The 17110-nt window shown below is 52.1% G+C and overlaps 1 protein-coding gene across 1 annotated transcript in view; it reads left to right on the top strand.

The window, feature by feature from the left end:
* Positions 1-4287: 4287 nt before the first annotated feature.
* Positions 4288-17110, top strand: part of RALGDS (ral guanine nucleotide dissociation stimulator) — a 97868-nt gene continuing 85045 nt past the window's right edge. The window contains exon 1 of the mRNA XM_019475766.2: positions 4288-4585. Within this exon, the coding sequence (XP_019331311.1) occupies positions 4562-4585 (24 nt within the window). The 5' untranslated portion in view covers positions 4288-4561. The remainder of the gene's footprint in view (positions 4586-17110) is intronic.

Here is a 17110-nt window from a genome sequence, read left to right as displayed (position 1 = left end):
TGGAAGCGCTGCAGCCGCTCACAGGGGGAGAAGCTGGCCATGCCTTAGAAGGGCCTGTACCCTGGTGGCAATCTTTGGCCCATTGATAATGCCCGTCTCCTTGTCCTTGGCAATACACAGTTGCCAAGGACAAGGAGACAGATACAGTTCTGCTGCTTTCCCTCGGGCTCCTTGTTCCAGCTGCCCCCGCCCCCACCTGGAACAGATGCCTCATTCAGTGTCCAGCTAAATTAAGAACCGCCTGACCAGCTTTTCCTTCCCTCCCTGCACCATGGGGGAGGGCACCAAGGAAACTCTGCTCCAGGGTGGTGGGAACAGAAGAATCCAGTGTGGAGGTCAGCATCTCGGTCCTTCCCACTTCGGTTTCCCTTGAGCCTTGGGCCCCTTTGCCGACTGCACCTAGGTTCTGGTTTCAGCTCTGTAATGGATTTGCATGGGGACACCTAGCACGTTGCTTCCCCGTTGGGTGTCTCTGTTTTTCCCCTCCCATCCTCTGTCTCACTTAGTTATATGGGAGTTTCTTAGGGCAGAAACTACCTCTTGCTATACGTGTGCCTAAGGCCTAGTGGAATAGGACCCCTGTCCTGATTGTAACACCAACGGCAATGCGTGACGTGAAATCTACTGTTGGGATTCCTTCCTCAGTGGGATGTGGGGTTGGGGGGAAAGGGATGGCTCCAGTTCTCACCTGAGCTCCCTGTTTCTGTATTGCAGCCTGGCTCTTGCAGAATCCCACCATGGGAGTTGCATGGCCCTGCCTGATGGGGCCATGCCTCTGCCTTGCAGAGGTAAAGCAGTCAGAAAACAAGACACTCTCTAAGTGCTGTGTCTTGGGGCAAAAACAGTGGTGATGTAAATTCTGGAAAAGACTGGGAATAGGAAGGAAGAAGTCGAGGCGAATATACACTGTTTCAGGCTTTCACACTGAGGTCCACGCTTGCAATAAGATCTAAGTCTCCAAGATCAAATCATTTAGGAAAGCTTTGATGAGAAAATGCCTTTAGGGATCGGATTTGTTTTTTTAAACTGTATATTCCCATCCCCTTCAGATACACACTTTATTTCACTTCTAGACATACTGAGATGAAACAAGGAGCCACCGAAAGTCTCTGTTACAAGCAAAACCAGTTTGAAGTTATGTGACTGCAAAAGCCAGGCAGTTTTAAAGCAGGAATCTTCATTTTTTCCCCTCTTCCACACTTAGCTAATTTTAAATCAAATGACAATAAATAACTTTTAAAGAGGATTCCATCCTGGGCTTCTGTAGCAAGTTTTGCCCCAAGCAAATTTTACAGCTAAGTTCCAACCCCCCCGAAACCTTTTGAAATATGCAGTTTTTCCATTGTGCGGCTGTGACACTATAATTAGACTGCTGCTCTGGAGCAACATCTAGTGCCACTGAGAGCAATTACAAGATAGTTTCCTTTCTCCAGGATGCTTCTTGACCATTGACGGTCCCCTCTGCTTACACCAAACCATGAATATCCGTGTACTGCTGCAGGAGAAGGAGCTACAAGAGAGTACATGGTGCAGTGGACTCATCTACGACCCGATCCTCACTCTGCCACTGACTCCTACTGTGGTTTTGGGCAAGTCATTTAATCTTTCCTCTTCTGCTTCCCCCATCTGTAAACTGAGACTAACCCCAAACGTGGGCTACCATTCCCTACCTCAGAGGAAAACTGGGAAGGTGAATTAACATTTTGCAAAGTGCTCTGACCACATAACCAGTATATAAAGGCTGAGGTTCAATTAGCTAGGAGACTAAAGGAAATTCTGTTATGCTATCGAACAGTTGAAGGTGATGGTTCATGTTTATATATGTCATTGGTTTAAATCTAGCCCAAGTCGGTAGTAACTGAGAGCCGTTCTTAAAGTTTCTTGGAAGTCTCTGCAAGATCTGCTTCCTAGTGGCCAGGTCACTGCTACGTCTCTAGAGGCTGGCCAAGGAGGCAGCTCCTGCTTAGAGCCGAGGACCAGGGGTGAGGTCTGCATATTGAAAGGACTTCAGAGCCCGGTGCTGTCAGGCCAGTGCCTTCCAACTTGGAACCAGGCTATATGCTTGAGCCTTGCTGTGCTGGTCCAAAGGCCAGTGGGGAACTGAACTAGCCCAGTCCTGCCGCTCCTCTCTGAGCCAAGAACCTGCCCCCAGCTGTCTGCTGGAGAAGCAGCTAGCGGTGCCCACACACAGACTCAGGCAGCCCTCTCTCCTTGGCTCCACCTCAGCATCACTCTGAAATGGCACATGTCACCGCCTTCAGAAATATGAACTGCAAGCGCTGGGGCTGCTCTCCTTTAAAAAGCAGCCTCTCTGTTTCCATGGAAACCCTGCTCCGCTCAGCTCTTTCCAGTAGCAAAAGCTCAGCGCTTGAGCAAATTGATCGTGCATGGAGATTTCCAGCAGCTTTTCCTTCGTTGGCTTCCTCCATGCTTCAGTTTCAGGTGTCTGTTTGAATAGAGATGAAACAGTCGGGGGTGGATGTCATTTGTGCAGTAGCCCTGCAGTCACGATGCCACATGGTTCTGGGCTTGACTAATTAGATATGTCCTGCTGGGATGTTGCTGGCTTCGGTCTTCTCAGTAGGCGCCTTCCTCTGTAAATGACCCTGTCCCCTCTACCCCACTGCTCTCCTCCCACTTGCAGAATCCAAAATAGCTCTTGTGTGCAAGAATCCCTGCAAAATGTTTCCCGTCTCCTGGGTCTGCTGCCAGGGACCCCGCTCATGGTGGTTAGCTTGGTTGGGACTCACCTCTTCTAGGTCTGTAAGAGACAGGAGTGTGACCTTAAGTACCTGCGAGCATATGGAGCTCTGTACATCTAGGGCAATAGTATTCACCCTACAGCCTGGGGGGCTGGTTGGAAGAGTGGAGGCAACATCAGATGCTGCCTCTCCTCCTGGCTTGATGGCCTAATCTCCGCTCCGCTTCATCAGATGAGTGCACAATCCTGAGAGATGTCAGGGGCTTTTGCTGTCATCCTTAGCCACTAAGTGCTGCCAGGGGCTAGCTGTAACCACAAAGCTGGACCCCTATAATGGGGTCGTGGTGGTAATGTTAGTACACCGGTAATTCAGGGCAGTGCCCCTGCTGTTTCTAAATCTCTGGCTGACGTGGCCTCCAGCAAGCAGCAGCCCCTTTCTGTTATCTTTCTGGAGCTGTGATGGAAGGAGCCACCCAGGGACAGCTACTACTAAATAATTAATACCCCTAATAAACTAATGATATCTCCAGCGGTGCACAAACCGCCCGCCTTGGGTTGCAGGCCAGTGAGTAATGCACACAGCACAAGTGACATCTGCGCATATTTGTGTCTCCGCAAGTGCTAGGGTGTGACAGCGCTTCCCTTAGCCACCGAATCCATCTGCTTTGCCTGTGACTAATGCTGGAGAGCGGCTGGGAGCTACAGACCCCAGGACCAACCTGCCCTGGCTCCAGTAGTTTCTTAAACCCAGCAGGGGAGATGTAAACCCCCGTGGCTTTGCCTGGGGCAAGCAGGGTGGCCACGCGAATACAGATGTGCGGGGTGGCCATGCAAATACAGATGTGCTGGGTGGCCACGTGAATACAGATGTGCTGACTCTTTCCCCAGCCAGCGTGAGATGCCCTCAAAGCTCCCATGATCAGTAGCGGCCTTAGGGGACAGCAAACCAAGCGACCGTCCAGGACCCCACACTTTAGGGGCCCCCGATATTCTCCACTGCAGTGGTAATAAAAATGAATTGCACTCGAGAATTGGATGATCAATATTGTATTAAGATACTTCCCTTGCAGTTTAAGGGGCACGGCGAGATTGAAACGGAAAATGTTGGACTTGCGTATAGGTCATCAAAGTTAAGCCTCTGAGGGGCCCCAAGTGCCTCTCTTGCGCAGGGCCCCAAGGAGCCGAAGGCCACCGCTGCAGGCAGGCAGGCGAGATGGAAACCCAGGTGTCTTTGTCTGGGGAGAGGGGGGTGGCCACGTGAATACAGACGTGTTGAGCCCAGCCAGGCAAAGCCCGGGTGCCGTGCCCTCCAAGCTCCCGTGATCCGTCTTGAATGGGAGCTGCTGGCTCGGCTGAGCCTGCTCCTGGCGCGGAGGGGGCTGCTTGCAGAGGGCGGGTGCCCGCACCTGCCCGGCGTGAGTCACCCGCGCTGCGCTCCGCTTCTCTCCGCTCCGCCCCGCGGGTGCACCGGCTCTGCCCTCGCTCCTCCCCGCGCACACACGCGCCCGCCGGCTCCTCGCCATGGATCTCCCCGCAGCAGCGGCAGGAGGAGGAGGAGGAGGCGGCGGCTGGCAGCCTCGCTAGGTGCACGGCAGCCGGCAGACAATGCGGAGGGGACAGCCGGGCTCCTCCCGGGCTGCGGGCGAGGTGACCGCGGCAGCCCCCCGCCCGGCATCCAGGCTTGCAACCTGCCTGCCCTGACAAGGCATCTGGGGAGGAGAGCCCTTCCTGCCTTCCCAGCCATGGCTGTGGGGTGAGGGGCACTGGGCCACCCCCCTCCCCTGCACCTGCGTCCGTCCGCTCGGATTAAACCCCTCCACCCCTTTCTCGGCTGGACCCCACAGATGCTATGAGTGGGAGATGATGATGATGATTGACACCCAGGTGAGCGTTGCATGCTGGATTCCTATCTCCTGGCCCTGGCTGCTGTTGCAAGAGAGGGCATTGCTGGGGTGGGGGAGAAGGGCTCCCTGAATCCGTGCCGATGCTGTCCCCAGGCTCGTCGGAAACCCTGCGTCAAATCTAAGCGGCGTGACACGAGCCTGAGTTGTCCCCAAACTGTCTTGCCTCATGCTCTGACTCGGAGGAAATGTTTCATGCTTACTTACGGCAGGCTGACGTGCTCGTTAGGCTGCCTGTCCATAGCAGCTCGCAGCCAAAGCAGGCAAACGACTCTGCCTCCATAACCGGGGTTTTCGGCAGACCTGGGTTGGACCCGGTTGTAAAAGATGAGTGTGTTGTGATTCTCCAGCCCCTGTGTTGGGATCTGCACCGGGGATAGTAAGCAGAGGAGGTTTGGCTTGCACTGTTGACACAGTGACAAGTAATTGTGAGTTGGAGCTTGGCACGTGTGCTGAGTAAGAGGGAGTCACCTTCCCAGGGGACTTCGGAGCCAGGGGCTGCAGCTGCTGGGCTCTGTGTGAAAGAACAAAGGGCCCTGCGGTTGCTGAAGCAGGTGGGTGGCTGGAAGGTGAAGGCACCAGTCAAAGCTTGGGACAAGGTCTATGCACACGCGAGGTGCGCTGGCCATTGCGGGGCTGAGTGGCTGGTCCGTGGCCAGCCAGATCCCGGACTGCCAAACCCCAGCTCCCTGGTGTCTTGGAGTGACGTGGGAAACACCTAGGGCCAAAGGCTGTGTGGAGGTGCCTACCCCCCGTTGTGAACTCCACGAGTCCTAAGTGCTCTTCACCTCCCAGCACACTTTTGTGGGGCCTGATCAAGGTAAAAAAGGGCATGAACCAAACAGAATCGCAGGCCCTCAACTCCAGCGGTGGTATTTCTGGGGTAAGCAAGTTCAGGGAGGGAGGGCACAGGACTGGCCTTAGTTATCAACTGGCTTTTTCCTTTGACCCTCTCCACTCACTGACTAATCCCCAAGAACTTGAGCATTTGGATGGACGCCTGACCTGACACCTCCTTGCATGCAAGAGCGTGATTCTCCTCTCGCCCATGTGTGGCTGGAAAGGAGAGAAATCCCCCAGAAAGTCAGGACCCAGCGCCTGTCCCCTTCCCTTGCTGTCTTGGTGGTTCCAGTTATGCAGTAATTTGTGTCCTTCTTATGGAGAGCTGCTAGACATGCTGCTGGTTTCAGCTCCTCCGTGTGCAGTGGAGTTGGGGGCTGAGTGCCGAAATGCTGGAGTGCTGTAGAGTATGACAGGGTAGGGGTGACAGGTGTGAGCGAGGGCTGGCCCATGTGCCCCTGGACTGTGGCTGCCTTTCTAGGAGCTTGTCTGAGCTGGGAATCTGTGCCTTGTATGCAGCTCAGGTGAGGGCTGGCTGTCATCTTGAACCTGGGCAGAGTGCTGGATGCCTCTCTTTCCCTATCTGGGAAATGGGTATCTTAATACTCCCCTCCCTGCTGAGTCTGGGCCCAAATGAGCCAACCACCATGAGACCCTCTGATACAAAGGCACTGTAAGAAGTGTACGTCCAGTGCTGGCTTTGGCACAAGACCCGAGCTGCAGGCATTAAGCTATTGAATAGCTGTTAAGCAATTTAGACCTCAAAGCCTTACAAACAGCTTGTGTATTTTTTTGGAGGGAGGCACTGCATATTAACTCTTCCTGATGCGGGTAAACTGAGGCATGCAGCTTGTTTCTAAGCTGATCCACAGTAAGTGGCCTATCGGGTGACACCATCCAAGACTCAAAACTGGTCACTTGATCTAATCTAAAGGTCACATCCCCTTGCGAGACCGAAACTTCCTTGCTGTTGAAGAGGGACACAACTAGCCGATTTCCAAATCCCAGCTGAAAGCACATAGTTTTGAGCCCCGCAGGCGCTCCCCGGGCCCCACCCTGCCAATTCCTGCGTCTGTCGAGCTGCGTTTTCCTGCCTCTGAAACGTCTCTCTCTCCCCGGTTGCTAGGTGCGAGTCCCACACAAACAACAGGCAGCGCTGACTGAGTGCTGTCACGTTCCCGAAGTAAATAACCTGAGCAACGAGGGAAGAATCTTTTCTTTCTCTCGGGTCTGCTCGTGGGTGGTGGTTGGCACGACGCTCGGCAGAAGAAAATGTTCAGAACGGAGGTTGGGTTTGAAAATGATGCTGCCCTTTGCAGTGTGACACCTGCCCTTGTCCCAGTCCAGCAATTCACTATGCAAAACCCTTCGGTCAGGAGACGAAACGTTGGCTGCATCTGCTTTGATGGCTGCATTTTATGGGCTTTTTGAGGGAGGAGAGCGATGATTGTGCTGACTGCTAGGAACAGGATGAGCCACTGATAACCACAGTAGTCTCAGGCCAATTTCCTTCGGTGCCTTTTAGTTTTGGTCTGAACTTGCAAACTGAGCCTGAAGTGACTTGGATCCCAGAACTTGGCCTTCAGATGGTTTGGGGAGTGCTCTGGCAGTGGGTGCTTGCTATACACGAGACCGCTGGCATAGTCATGGAAGAAGCAGGCAGGGAAATAATCTTTCCCAGCTAGGCTCAGCTGGTACATCTGGCACTGTCACCTTCAAGCCTAAGTGTACGGGTCAGGGACCACAGTGCCTCTTTATCACTGACTTACCCCTCAGCTGGAGGGAGACAGCAAATCTTGAAGGCTGCGGTGTCAGTCTGTGCTGTGGCTATGGTGACGGTTGATTTGCTAATGAACTGTAACCTACTTGGGTTTTGTCTCCGTTTCCTCTGCAAGGTCCCCTTGGGGGTGCATCATAAAGCTGTGGCCTTCCCGGCATCTTTGGGTTTGTGTTTCTTGCTATTATTCAGAGTTATTCTCCAGTGCTCCTTGCATTAACACCTGGCAGTGTGGCATTTGAATATAGTCAGGTAGAAGCATTCCCAGCCCTGTATAGTAATTGTAAAGAAGTATGCATTGCCTATAGGCTCTAGTTGGGCTTCCACTACCTTCCGATCTTTATAGTAGCATTTCACCGAGGGGACACCAGCATGCTTTCCAGACTGTGCGCGGAGCAATTGAATTCACCTGAATTCAAGCCACTTATAAAACTGGAGTTGCTAATGAGCTGAGGGAAGTGAGAGCAGGGGTTTGGAAAGGTGCCACAAGTCTACAGTGTAGTTCACTGAGAGTGCAAGGCAACTGAAATAAGCCAAAGGTGATTTCTCTGGAAGCGGGGTGTAAAATGTATGCTTGCACATGATGCCCCAGGACTTGCCTGCCCTCTTGGAGCTGGTCTGGCTACAGACACCTTTGTGCATGGCTGTGGCTGAATGGGAGCTGGCACCGTTTCCCCAGTCCGCTCTGCTCCCTTGGCCTTGCACAGGGGTAATGAACCCTGGGAAATCTCTTCATAAGCCTCACCCCTCTTTGGGCGTTGTGTCCCCCACTCCTGAAATCTCTCTGCAGGATTAGAGGAGGAGAAAAAACGGGACCCAAAAGTAGTGTCTAGCAGCAAACAGATGAACAGTTATTTATCAGTCCCACCTTGCATGGCGATTTCCCCAGGCTAAGCAGGTGTGGTACGTGGAAGGACTCTAGACAGATGGGAATAGTCCAGGTGACTCAGTGGGGTGCTTTTTTCTCTGCACTGATGTTGTATGAATGTGTCAGAGGGCAAAGAGGGCTCCTCTGGGTGCGGTGTAGTATTCCTGTGACAACTTCTGGCTCCTGATCCTTTGAAAGCTTAGGGTTTGTACGAGCGGATCAAGCCCCCCCATCGCTCAAGGCTTTGCCTCTTGCAATATTATGTACAGTTGTTCTGGCCCAAGCTGATTTTTCTCTGGATGGTGATATAACTACCATGGTAGGGGCTGGATCATGCAACCCTCTTAGACCCAAACCTGCCCCCTCTTCTCCACTACTATCTGAAAGGCAAGAGGTAACATGAGAAGGTATGCCTCGTCTCCATGAATGACCCACAAAGTCTGACGGACCCCATTTATCCCGTTAATGAGCCTGACTATCCAGCAGGTGGCACCCTTGGTTTCTTTACTGAACACCAGCTGCTCCTGTCTCCTGATCATCCAGGAAGGCTGGAGCTGAGCTTGGTGGACCCTGGTCTCTGCCCTGATGGCATCTGGAAAGCCTCAGTCTATCCAGAGGCGAAGCCTGGTTTTGGTGGGGGGGCTCAGGAAACTGCTTCTCTCTCTTTAATTCCTTGCTCCTTGAACAGGAGACTTGCCTTGTCGCAGGTGGAGGTGATGAGCGTATGTATGTCTGGCCATATCCTCAGTGATGTGTTGAGATGCCCATCTGGGCTCGCCAGGATGGCTCTCTGTGATGAGCTGTGGTCTGCATTGGCACATCTGCCGTTCGGGTTTGTTTACTAGCATCTTATTTCAAATTCAGTTATGCTCGGGAGTTATTTGTTCTCCTCTTGCGGGAAACTCAGCCTAAGTATTTACTGGAGGCACAATGGGAACAGTGACCCATAGCTTCTCGGAGGGTAATAACTAATACAAGGCTGTATTTATTGAGTGAGGCAGGAGGTTTCCTTGCCCGTGGCTTTTCCTTTGCAGATACAAGTTATATTCTCAGTCTTGCCACTGATCTGCCATGTGAACTGAAGAATGTCATGCTCGATGGCTCTGTACCTCAATCTCCCCACCTGGAAAATGGGCATAATGACCTTTCTTCATAAAGTCAATTGAATAGGTTTGCAGTCTGGTCCTTAGTACCTTTCATACCAAAATGCCACTGAGAGCTCAGTACAGCAGGCACAGGAATTGCTCAGCCCAGCACAACAGTGCAGCAGCCTCTCAGGTGTGACCTGGTAACCACTGAGTGCCTAAGCAGTGTGGAAGTTCAGGGCAGGAAATGAATAAGAATTCTGCTTCCAGCTTTAAACTCCAAGGATGATTTAAGTAGGTGTTTAAGGTCCAACATTGACCTACATTGGAGTTGAGCTGGCATGCTGGCACCCCAGATGTGTGTGAGAGAAAGGAGGAATGCAGGCCAGACCCAATGGAGTCAGAATTTAGCCAGGAAATTCCTGCCCCAGGTGTCTTAGTTCAGTAATGAGAGACCTTTTCATTACTTTTGTCTTGGTTTAATTTTGTTTTTCCCTGCCTCAAGTGTTCACGTAGAATATAATGAAGCTGCCGACCAATGGGACAAACCCTGTTACACGCACAGGAATTTAGGATAGTCAAAATCAGTACAAAAGGGACAGCCCCAAGGGCTCATGACATCTCATTACAAAGCCACTTTTCCCAAGAGCGTTTGCTTCCAACGTGGATGTTCAAAGCCCATTGAAACAATCTCCCTCCTCTATCCTCTTCCTTATAACGATCCCCCATGCAATAGATAAATGTATCTCCTTCGTTTTGTTGTCCACGTTTTATAGGTGATAAACTGAGGCACAGGCAAGCTCAGACAATGGGACAGCTGTAGAAATGAGGAGACCTACAAGTCGTGGCTTTTAGTCCCTTGCTGTGACTACAGGTGTAGTTAGAACCTGTAAATGGATGAAAATGGAACAGGCAAGAGTGAGGATATTCCCTTGGGTCCTTCTGACACCCAGAGCAAACGGATGTGGTGTCCTCATGATCACCTGGGCTAATTATAGAGAGGATGAATGGAACTCCCTGTTAAAAATAATGGTGCTCTTGTGTGTATGTCACATGCACACAGACAATTGCACGTTGACTGGAGATGACTGTGCTGCAGGGGTGTCTCTTCTTTACAATGCTGTGTTCATTTGCCGTCATCATCAAAAGCTGTTATGGGGTATTAGCCTTGGACACTATCGTGCTCTTGTTTGTGTGGAGAGAAGAGCTCATGTTAGAGACCCAGAGGTTAATCCAGGTGACTGTAAGAGAGACAGAGATTAGGGTTCCCTGGTGATGACGACTGGATTGTGGCATTGGGTAAAGATCTTAGTTGACGCTGTGGCCCTACTGTCTTGGGCATTGCATGGATGCATAGTGGGAACCGGTCCATGCCTCAAGAAGCTTGCAGTCTGAGTAGAAGAAGCACAGGAGTGGGGAAAGGAAGCTGAGTCACAAGGGTTTAGTGGTGTGTCTAAAGTCTCGGAGCAGGTTAGTGGAAGAGCTGGGATTGAAAACCAGGTCTTCTGGGGTCACTAGATGGTATTGCCTGGAAGAAAATTGATCTAACCTAAAAAGTGACTCAATCTCAGGATGAAGAGGCTCCTCAAGCTATGAGGAGGATGTCAAGCACAAATGTGCCCACGTACTCATTCATGCACACACACATACGTGGTTGACTTTCAACAGAGGCCGCTGTGAGGATAAACAGCTGCTGGCCATTAAAGGATCCTATCACCCAACAGCTATATCCATTTTGGGTGGTAACATTCCTCAGTCCTTGCTGCTGCCTTTGAGCCATCATTGGCATGGTGCTAGTGGACAGGCTAGCCAGGATTGAACTGGTCCAGTTCCAGTCTGTATTGATGGCTGGTTTATCAAGCCTGTGCTGCAACTGCTGATATGATGCTGCTGCCTGGGGATCTGCACTGGTATTTGAATAACTTCTACAGGCTCCATTGGCTCATAAAGCAGTCTGGGATGCTGATGTCTTCATTGTGCAAAGGATGCATGTTGCCTTTAGGAGCTAGCCTTTTAACATCTCTGGCGTTGGCTTTCTCCTTATCCAGTGTTCTGTATCTCGTCTTCCTTTTTGTTTCCCTGTGTTGCATGTTTTGGACACTGGTCAAAGAAAATGTTTGGAGATACAAGCTGATGTCAAGGGATGCTTGGTGACTGCATGTCACTGGATCACAAACTTTTGGAGCAAAGCTCCTCCTCTCTGGAGGCTTGGAAGGGACAGGGAGAGTTCAACTATCCTGGAGGCCCCTTGACAGACTGATGTTCCCCAGTGCCTCCTCTTGCTTGTCTCCTTGGGACATGGTTGAACTTGCCAAGCTGAGCTGGAGAGAGCTATGCTAGTCCTACAACCACAGAGCCTTAGGTTGGCCAATATTTGTCTTAGAAGATAGATGTTGGTTGCCAAGGGAAGGACAGCAAAGTGGGCTATGTTTTTATTAAACTGTCTACCCCAATGTGGATAGCAACCTTTACCACCTTTCCTAGAGAAGGAGGAGGGGAGAAGCAAGGGCCACATTGCAGCTGATAGTTAACACTGTCTGGCCTCACTGGGTAAGTCTGGAGAGGACTGCCCAGAAATCGCTCCTCTTCTGTGTCAGGACTCGGGATGTGCAGGTGTGCCAAGCTCTCAGCTCCAGTCATGGTCAAAACCCAGCTAGTGTTACCCCTTGCTTGATATGCAAAGTTCTGTGAAAGCCGGGCTTGTCTTGGCAATGGGAGCACACACTGGTTTCTCCCAACCCCAATGGTTCCTTTATCTCCCTTCATCCAAGTGCCCCCATTCCCTTCACCTCAACTAAACATCTGCCCATCTTGGAGGCAAGGAGCAAACTCTGCAAGGCTGCAGCTGATGCAAAAGAAAGTTGCCAAGCCATCGTGCAAAAAGAGAATGGGTAGGGCTGGGATAGACCCTGGAGGGAAATTCTGGGCTCCTGTGTGAGTGGGGGGATCATGTAGGACCCTTGTGTTGGGCACTTGGCTTTGCTGCCCCCCTCTCTTGGGAGATTCCCTGTTGCCTGTTCCTTGCAGTGGCAGGAGGCTGTGAGCATTGGCAGCCCCCATACAGTGGGTGCTGCGCCTGCGGGCCCTGGCTTCCATCTTCCCCTTGCCACAGTGAGGAGTGCTGGCAGGAGTCTGTGCCCGTGTAAATAACAGTGACCGTAATTTGGGAGTGAACCCACTGTTGTGAACTGGTTAGAGGCTGGCGTGACAAGAGCTGTCTCCTTCCCCAAGAGCAGGAAATAGCCTATCCAAAGGATTTGCTCTGACGCAGCAGGTAACACCATCGCCCCTGGAAACAAGGCTCTGAATTATGAGTGAACAGGAATTTGGCTGACCCCTTGGCCTCTGTCTAGTTCCTCTAGGAAAAAGCTATGTTTGACAGTCAGTGCTCAGGCCCGGGACAGAGGAGGTGTTAAACGTGAGGACAGAGGTGCCTCGGCAGGCCTGTAGAGAAGGGAGTCCCAGGGCTGGAATAGCAGCAGGAACTGAGATCCCTTGGCAGGGCTCCTAACCCTGGAAGAAATGGGAATGCTCTGGGTTGACTCTGAGGAGCATTGGCAGAGCACTGTGTAAGGGGTGCAGGGGGGGTGTAGCAGGGGTGCGGGAAGCAGCAGGTCGGTGTTGGGAACATCACGGTACAAGGGACTTCCTGGACTGTGACATCTAGTCCACTTGCTGTCTGGCAGCCATTTGTCAAAGATTCCTAAAAATCATCACTTCAAACCTTCACACACCAGGCACCAAACTGGTCATCAAGAACACCCTACAGCATGCCGCAGTCAGTGCCTTGCCATGTCAATGGGGAGCTATAGTTGGTTAATATATGCTCAGAGGATCCTAAGAAGAGGACTGTACCCTCCTTCATGAATATTGGTCATCAGCTTGGCAAGAGGACCCTCTGGCCAACTTCCTGGCAGAAGCATCAATGTACTCAAGTCAAAACCCCCAGCCATAGCTGTGGCTGATGTCTAATGCTTCAAAGAGAGACCGGGGGGAATAAAAGCCAATAAAACATTTGAGAGGAATAAACATTTCTTCTTTCCTGGCTCCTGCAGGCAAGCAGGAAAAGGTCTGAAGTATGCTGCACAAGTTACCTCTCCTGAGCTGCACTGGGAGAGCTTGGGGACCTGGGGGCTGGAAGAGAGGGGGCTGTGAACAGAACTGTGGCCTTGCAGCTGTGAGAGCATGAAGGGACCACCTTCATGTGGCATGACCGGGCAAGGCTGTGCTTGTCTTGGCCAAGGGCACGTTACAAAAGAAGCGGAAGAGAGTGCAGATCAGCAAATGCCATCAGCCGGAAGATGGGGTGAATGTCAGCTCAGTTTAAAAGTCCCGGCGAGCAGGGAGCCCGCCTCTGCAGCAGCCTCTTGGGTGGCCTCCATACCCCAGCAGGTGTGAAGCCCCACATCAGAGTGGCTTGAGAGCTGTGTTCTCCCCTTCCAGCCCTGGGAGCTGCGGAGAACGTGACCCTGTTTTGGTCCGTCTTGCTCGGGCAAGTGCTTCAGAGCCGCATTCGGCTCGGAGGGGCCTGTTTTGCTTGGCAGGAATTGAAAGTCCCAGCAGACCTCAAAAAACACCCCCTCATCATTTCCATAGCGACGAGGAAGAAGTTCCTGGCAGCTGCGCTGTCCTCCATGGCAGAGAAATAATAAGGCTGGGCTGTGCAGCGCTTGGGTTTAACCCAGTTCCTGTGGATCTCAGTCCCCGTCAGGGCACTGGCAGGGAGAGGAGGTGATCGGGCTCGGGGCCCAGGAATGGCCAGAGACCTGATTGGTCTGGGGGCTTCTTGCTCATGGGCCTTGACGGCCACGTGCACTGCCTGCCATGGCACAGCCCTGGATCCGTAGAGCAGGTTGAAATGCAAAGGATGGAGGTGGACTGTGCCTGGTCCCTCGCTCCATCAGGCGCTAGCAGGAATGATTGGAATGCCGAGTCCTCCGGCGTCTCTGCGGGGCGTAGGAAGACCAACCTACTCTGTATTCATAATGCACGCTGGAAAGTATTCAGCATGGCTTTTTCCCAGAGGAAGTGAATAACTAAAGGGGAAAAAATCCAGTGGATGCTTTCCAGAGGGTGGACGTGTTTATTTCCATTGAGGAAAATGTGTGTTTCGGTCCAAGTGAGCCTAAAATCCCTCCTCCTCGGGCCCTGAACCTTCTGGTCTCCATCATTGTGCTGTTGAGGCCTGAAAGCGGCTGTGGGGGTTCGGCAGGGAGCGCTCGCCGCTTCTGGCAGTGCGGTCCAAAAGGGAAGGTGTGATGCCTGGAGGACCGCTGCTGCTGGGAAAATGCATCCATCTCACTTGCTGATTTCCAGCAGCTACTAAAACGTCTTCAGATGGCAGCTTGTGGAGGAGCTGGGCATTCGCCCCAGTGCGTTAGCCAAATCTCAAGCGTTGCCTTTTACCTAGCAACCCTATTTGTTAATTGGCTTGGAAGCAGGGTCCCAACATCCTGGTCCCTCCAGTTCTTTTTTTTGGGTTCAGCAGCAGAGGCAGTGGCTTTATCTGTCCATAGTCCCCTCTCGTTTGGAGTTGGCCTACGTGAAATCTCCAGACTTTGACATCTGGCTTTGTCCCAGCTTGGGAGGAAAACTTAGGTCTGGAATTTTCATTTGCAAAATAAAATGCTCTGGAATATATATCTTTTTCTCTCTTATTAAAGCACTTCTATTTCCTGTCGGAAGCATTAATGCAACGTATACTGTCCTGTGAAATGACTGAGTCTTAGTCAAATCGGCATTTTCAGATGGAGCAAGTATGTCGGCAGTTCTCGAGTCTCTGCGAGGTGGCTGCGTTTCGGCACTGGGTGAACCAGGATGGTTCCACTGCACGACCAAGAGCCCAGTCCTCCCAAATCATGTGTATGCGAGTTGCCTGTACTCGAGCCTAGAGCCTTGCTCACACAGTTAGGGCCACTGTTTGGGTTTGGTGTCATGTGGCAGTAGCTTTATCCCTGGGGATAGCAAAAGGTGCTCCAAGAATCAGGGGCTGGTGTATACTGAATCCCTGTGGGAGAGCACAAGGCTGCAGCACTAGGAAATGGCTGCAGACTGCTAAGAAGCAGGAGGTGCTAGAGGTGCTACCCTCTACAAGGTTGTGCTCCACGCTTGAAATCGCATAATCATTTATCCCCAAGGTGCACTGTACCTCTTTAATGACTAACTGTCTTGCAACCTTTTGAAGCATACATTCCCTGGGCCTGGCATGTGCCAAAAGTGGCCTGGGCTGTTGGCGGGGAGTGATCCGAAGGCCTGGAAATGTGTCTGAGGAGAGGCCTTGCTTCTTGAGGTTACAAAAGACCCTGGGATGCGTTCCACCTTAGAGACTTCACCCAGGCTTGGAAAAGCAAATGCTTCTGGTTCTGTGGCTTGGGCATCTTGTGCTACTTGCATGACCTCCGTCACTCAGCCCCCGTCCCAGTGCTGTTTGGAAGGCTGTTTAGCTAATAGGATTATAAACCCTTCATGGCATTAGACAACGGTAATCAATGCTCAACGCCTGCGGCTGAGCTTTGTAGCTGACACTAAGTGCAGCCAGTAGATGGCCCCAAGCCTCAGTCCTGCTCTTTACCCAGGCAGGGTTAGGGAAAACCCAGAGTGGAGAGTACCAGCTGGAAGTGGGGGCAGAAGCATGACGTAAAGGGGGCTTTTTGGAGTGTGTCTTTCCCTTAACACCCAGGGCTTGGGTTGAAACCTTTGTAGGAGCTTGTCCTGTCTGCAGAGCAGGTTGTATGTGCCTATGGAGATTTTCCCTGAGCTGGTGCTCCCCAGTGCCTGGGCAGAAGTCTCTTGCTTGGTGCTGTCCTCCATAGACCGGACTCCCAGTTGCGATAGCCCTGATTTAGCTGCACTTTCCCAGCCCTGCCCAGCGTGCAGTTCACCAGCCCCTGCTCCTGGCAACAAGTGCCGTCCATGTGGTATCGGTGCTCGGGGGGCTTCCGTTCTGTACAGTCCCTGTTGCTGCAGCGGCTTCCTCCCATAGCACCGAGTCCAGCAAAACATGACATCTCTTCCTGTTGTCGTGGGGAAGGTGGATTTCCTCCCCTCCAAGCCTAGCAAGTGAGCTGTGATCTCCCATCTTGCTGCCGAGCTGGGAAGTCGTTCCCTTCCCTTTGCTATTTGTATAGAGGCTTCGCGCCTGCTAGTGCCATCACTGACCTGGGCTAGTTAACAAAAACCCACCAAGTGTTGAGTGCGTGAGCAGCTGCAGAACTGGCATGTGACAGAAGCCAGGCAGTGAACCAAGCTCCTTGGTGGCAGGCTGCATTACTGTACCCCAGCGGAGGCCAGGCCTGGGAGGAGTGAGATTTGACACCAGCTGCCAAGGAGGTCAGAGAAGGACCTCTGAATGAGCTGGACCACATTCATCATAGCAGACAGTCCTCTGGCTCTTCGGATTCCTGCTCTTACATATGCTTTCCCCTCCCTTCTACCACCACCCTCTCAGGGAGCGCGGGGAGGAAACCAGGCTGTGTGGGGAGAGGAAGGGATATGAACTGCAATAGCCTGTTCCCCCCTGATCACTGGATGTGGCTGAGCCAACTTGGAAAGGGAGAAGTTTGCAAAAGGGATCAGCTTCCCATGCAGTGGAGGAAAGGGCTCTGGCAACAATGGGCAGAATGGGAGGGCGGGAGCTGGTAAAAAGCTGTGTTTCGAGTCTGCCGGGAAGGAGAGTCACAAAAAGATCAACCTTTGCTATTTGTATAGAGGCTTCATGCCTGCTAGTGCCGTCACTGACCCAGGCTAGTTAACAAAATCCCAAGAATCTGCCTGTGTAGTGAAGGCTTCCCATCTCCTTATGAGTTTGGTCTCGGCTAGGGAGCACTGTCTGTGGAAGGGCAGACGTGCACAGCAGACACCAAGGTGGCATGGGATGGTCCTGGGGTTGGAAATGAGAGAGCTCTGGGGTTCATTCTGAATTCAGGCTTCCTGTGCGGC

This window comes from Alligator mississippiensis, chromosome 12, assembly GCF_030867095.1.
Source record: "Alligator mississippiensis isolate rAllMis1 chromosome 12, rAllMis1, whole genome shotgun sequence".
Lineage (NCBI taxonomy): Eukaryota > Metazoa > Chordata > Crocodylia > Alligatoridae > Alligator > Alligator mississippiensis.
This window is presented reverse-complemented; position numbering and strand designations above follow the sequence as displayed.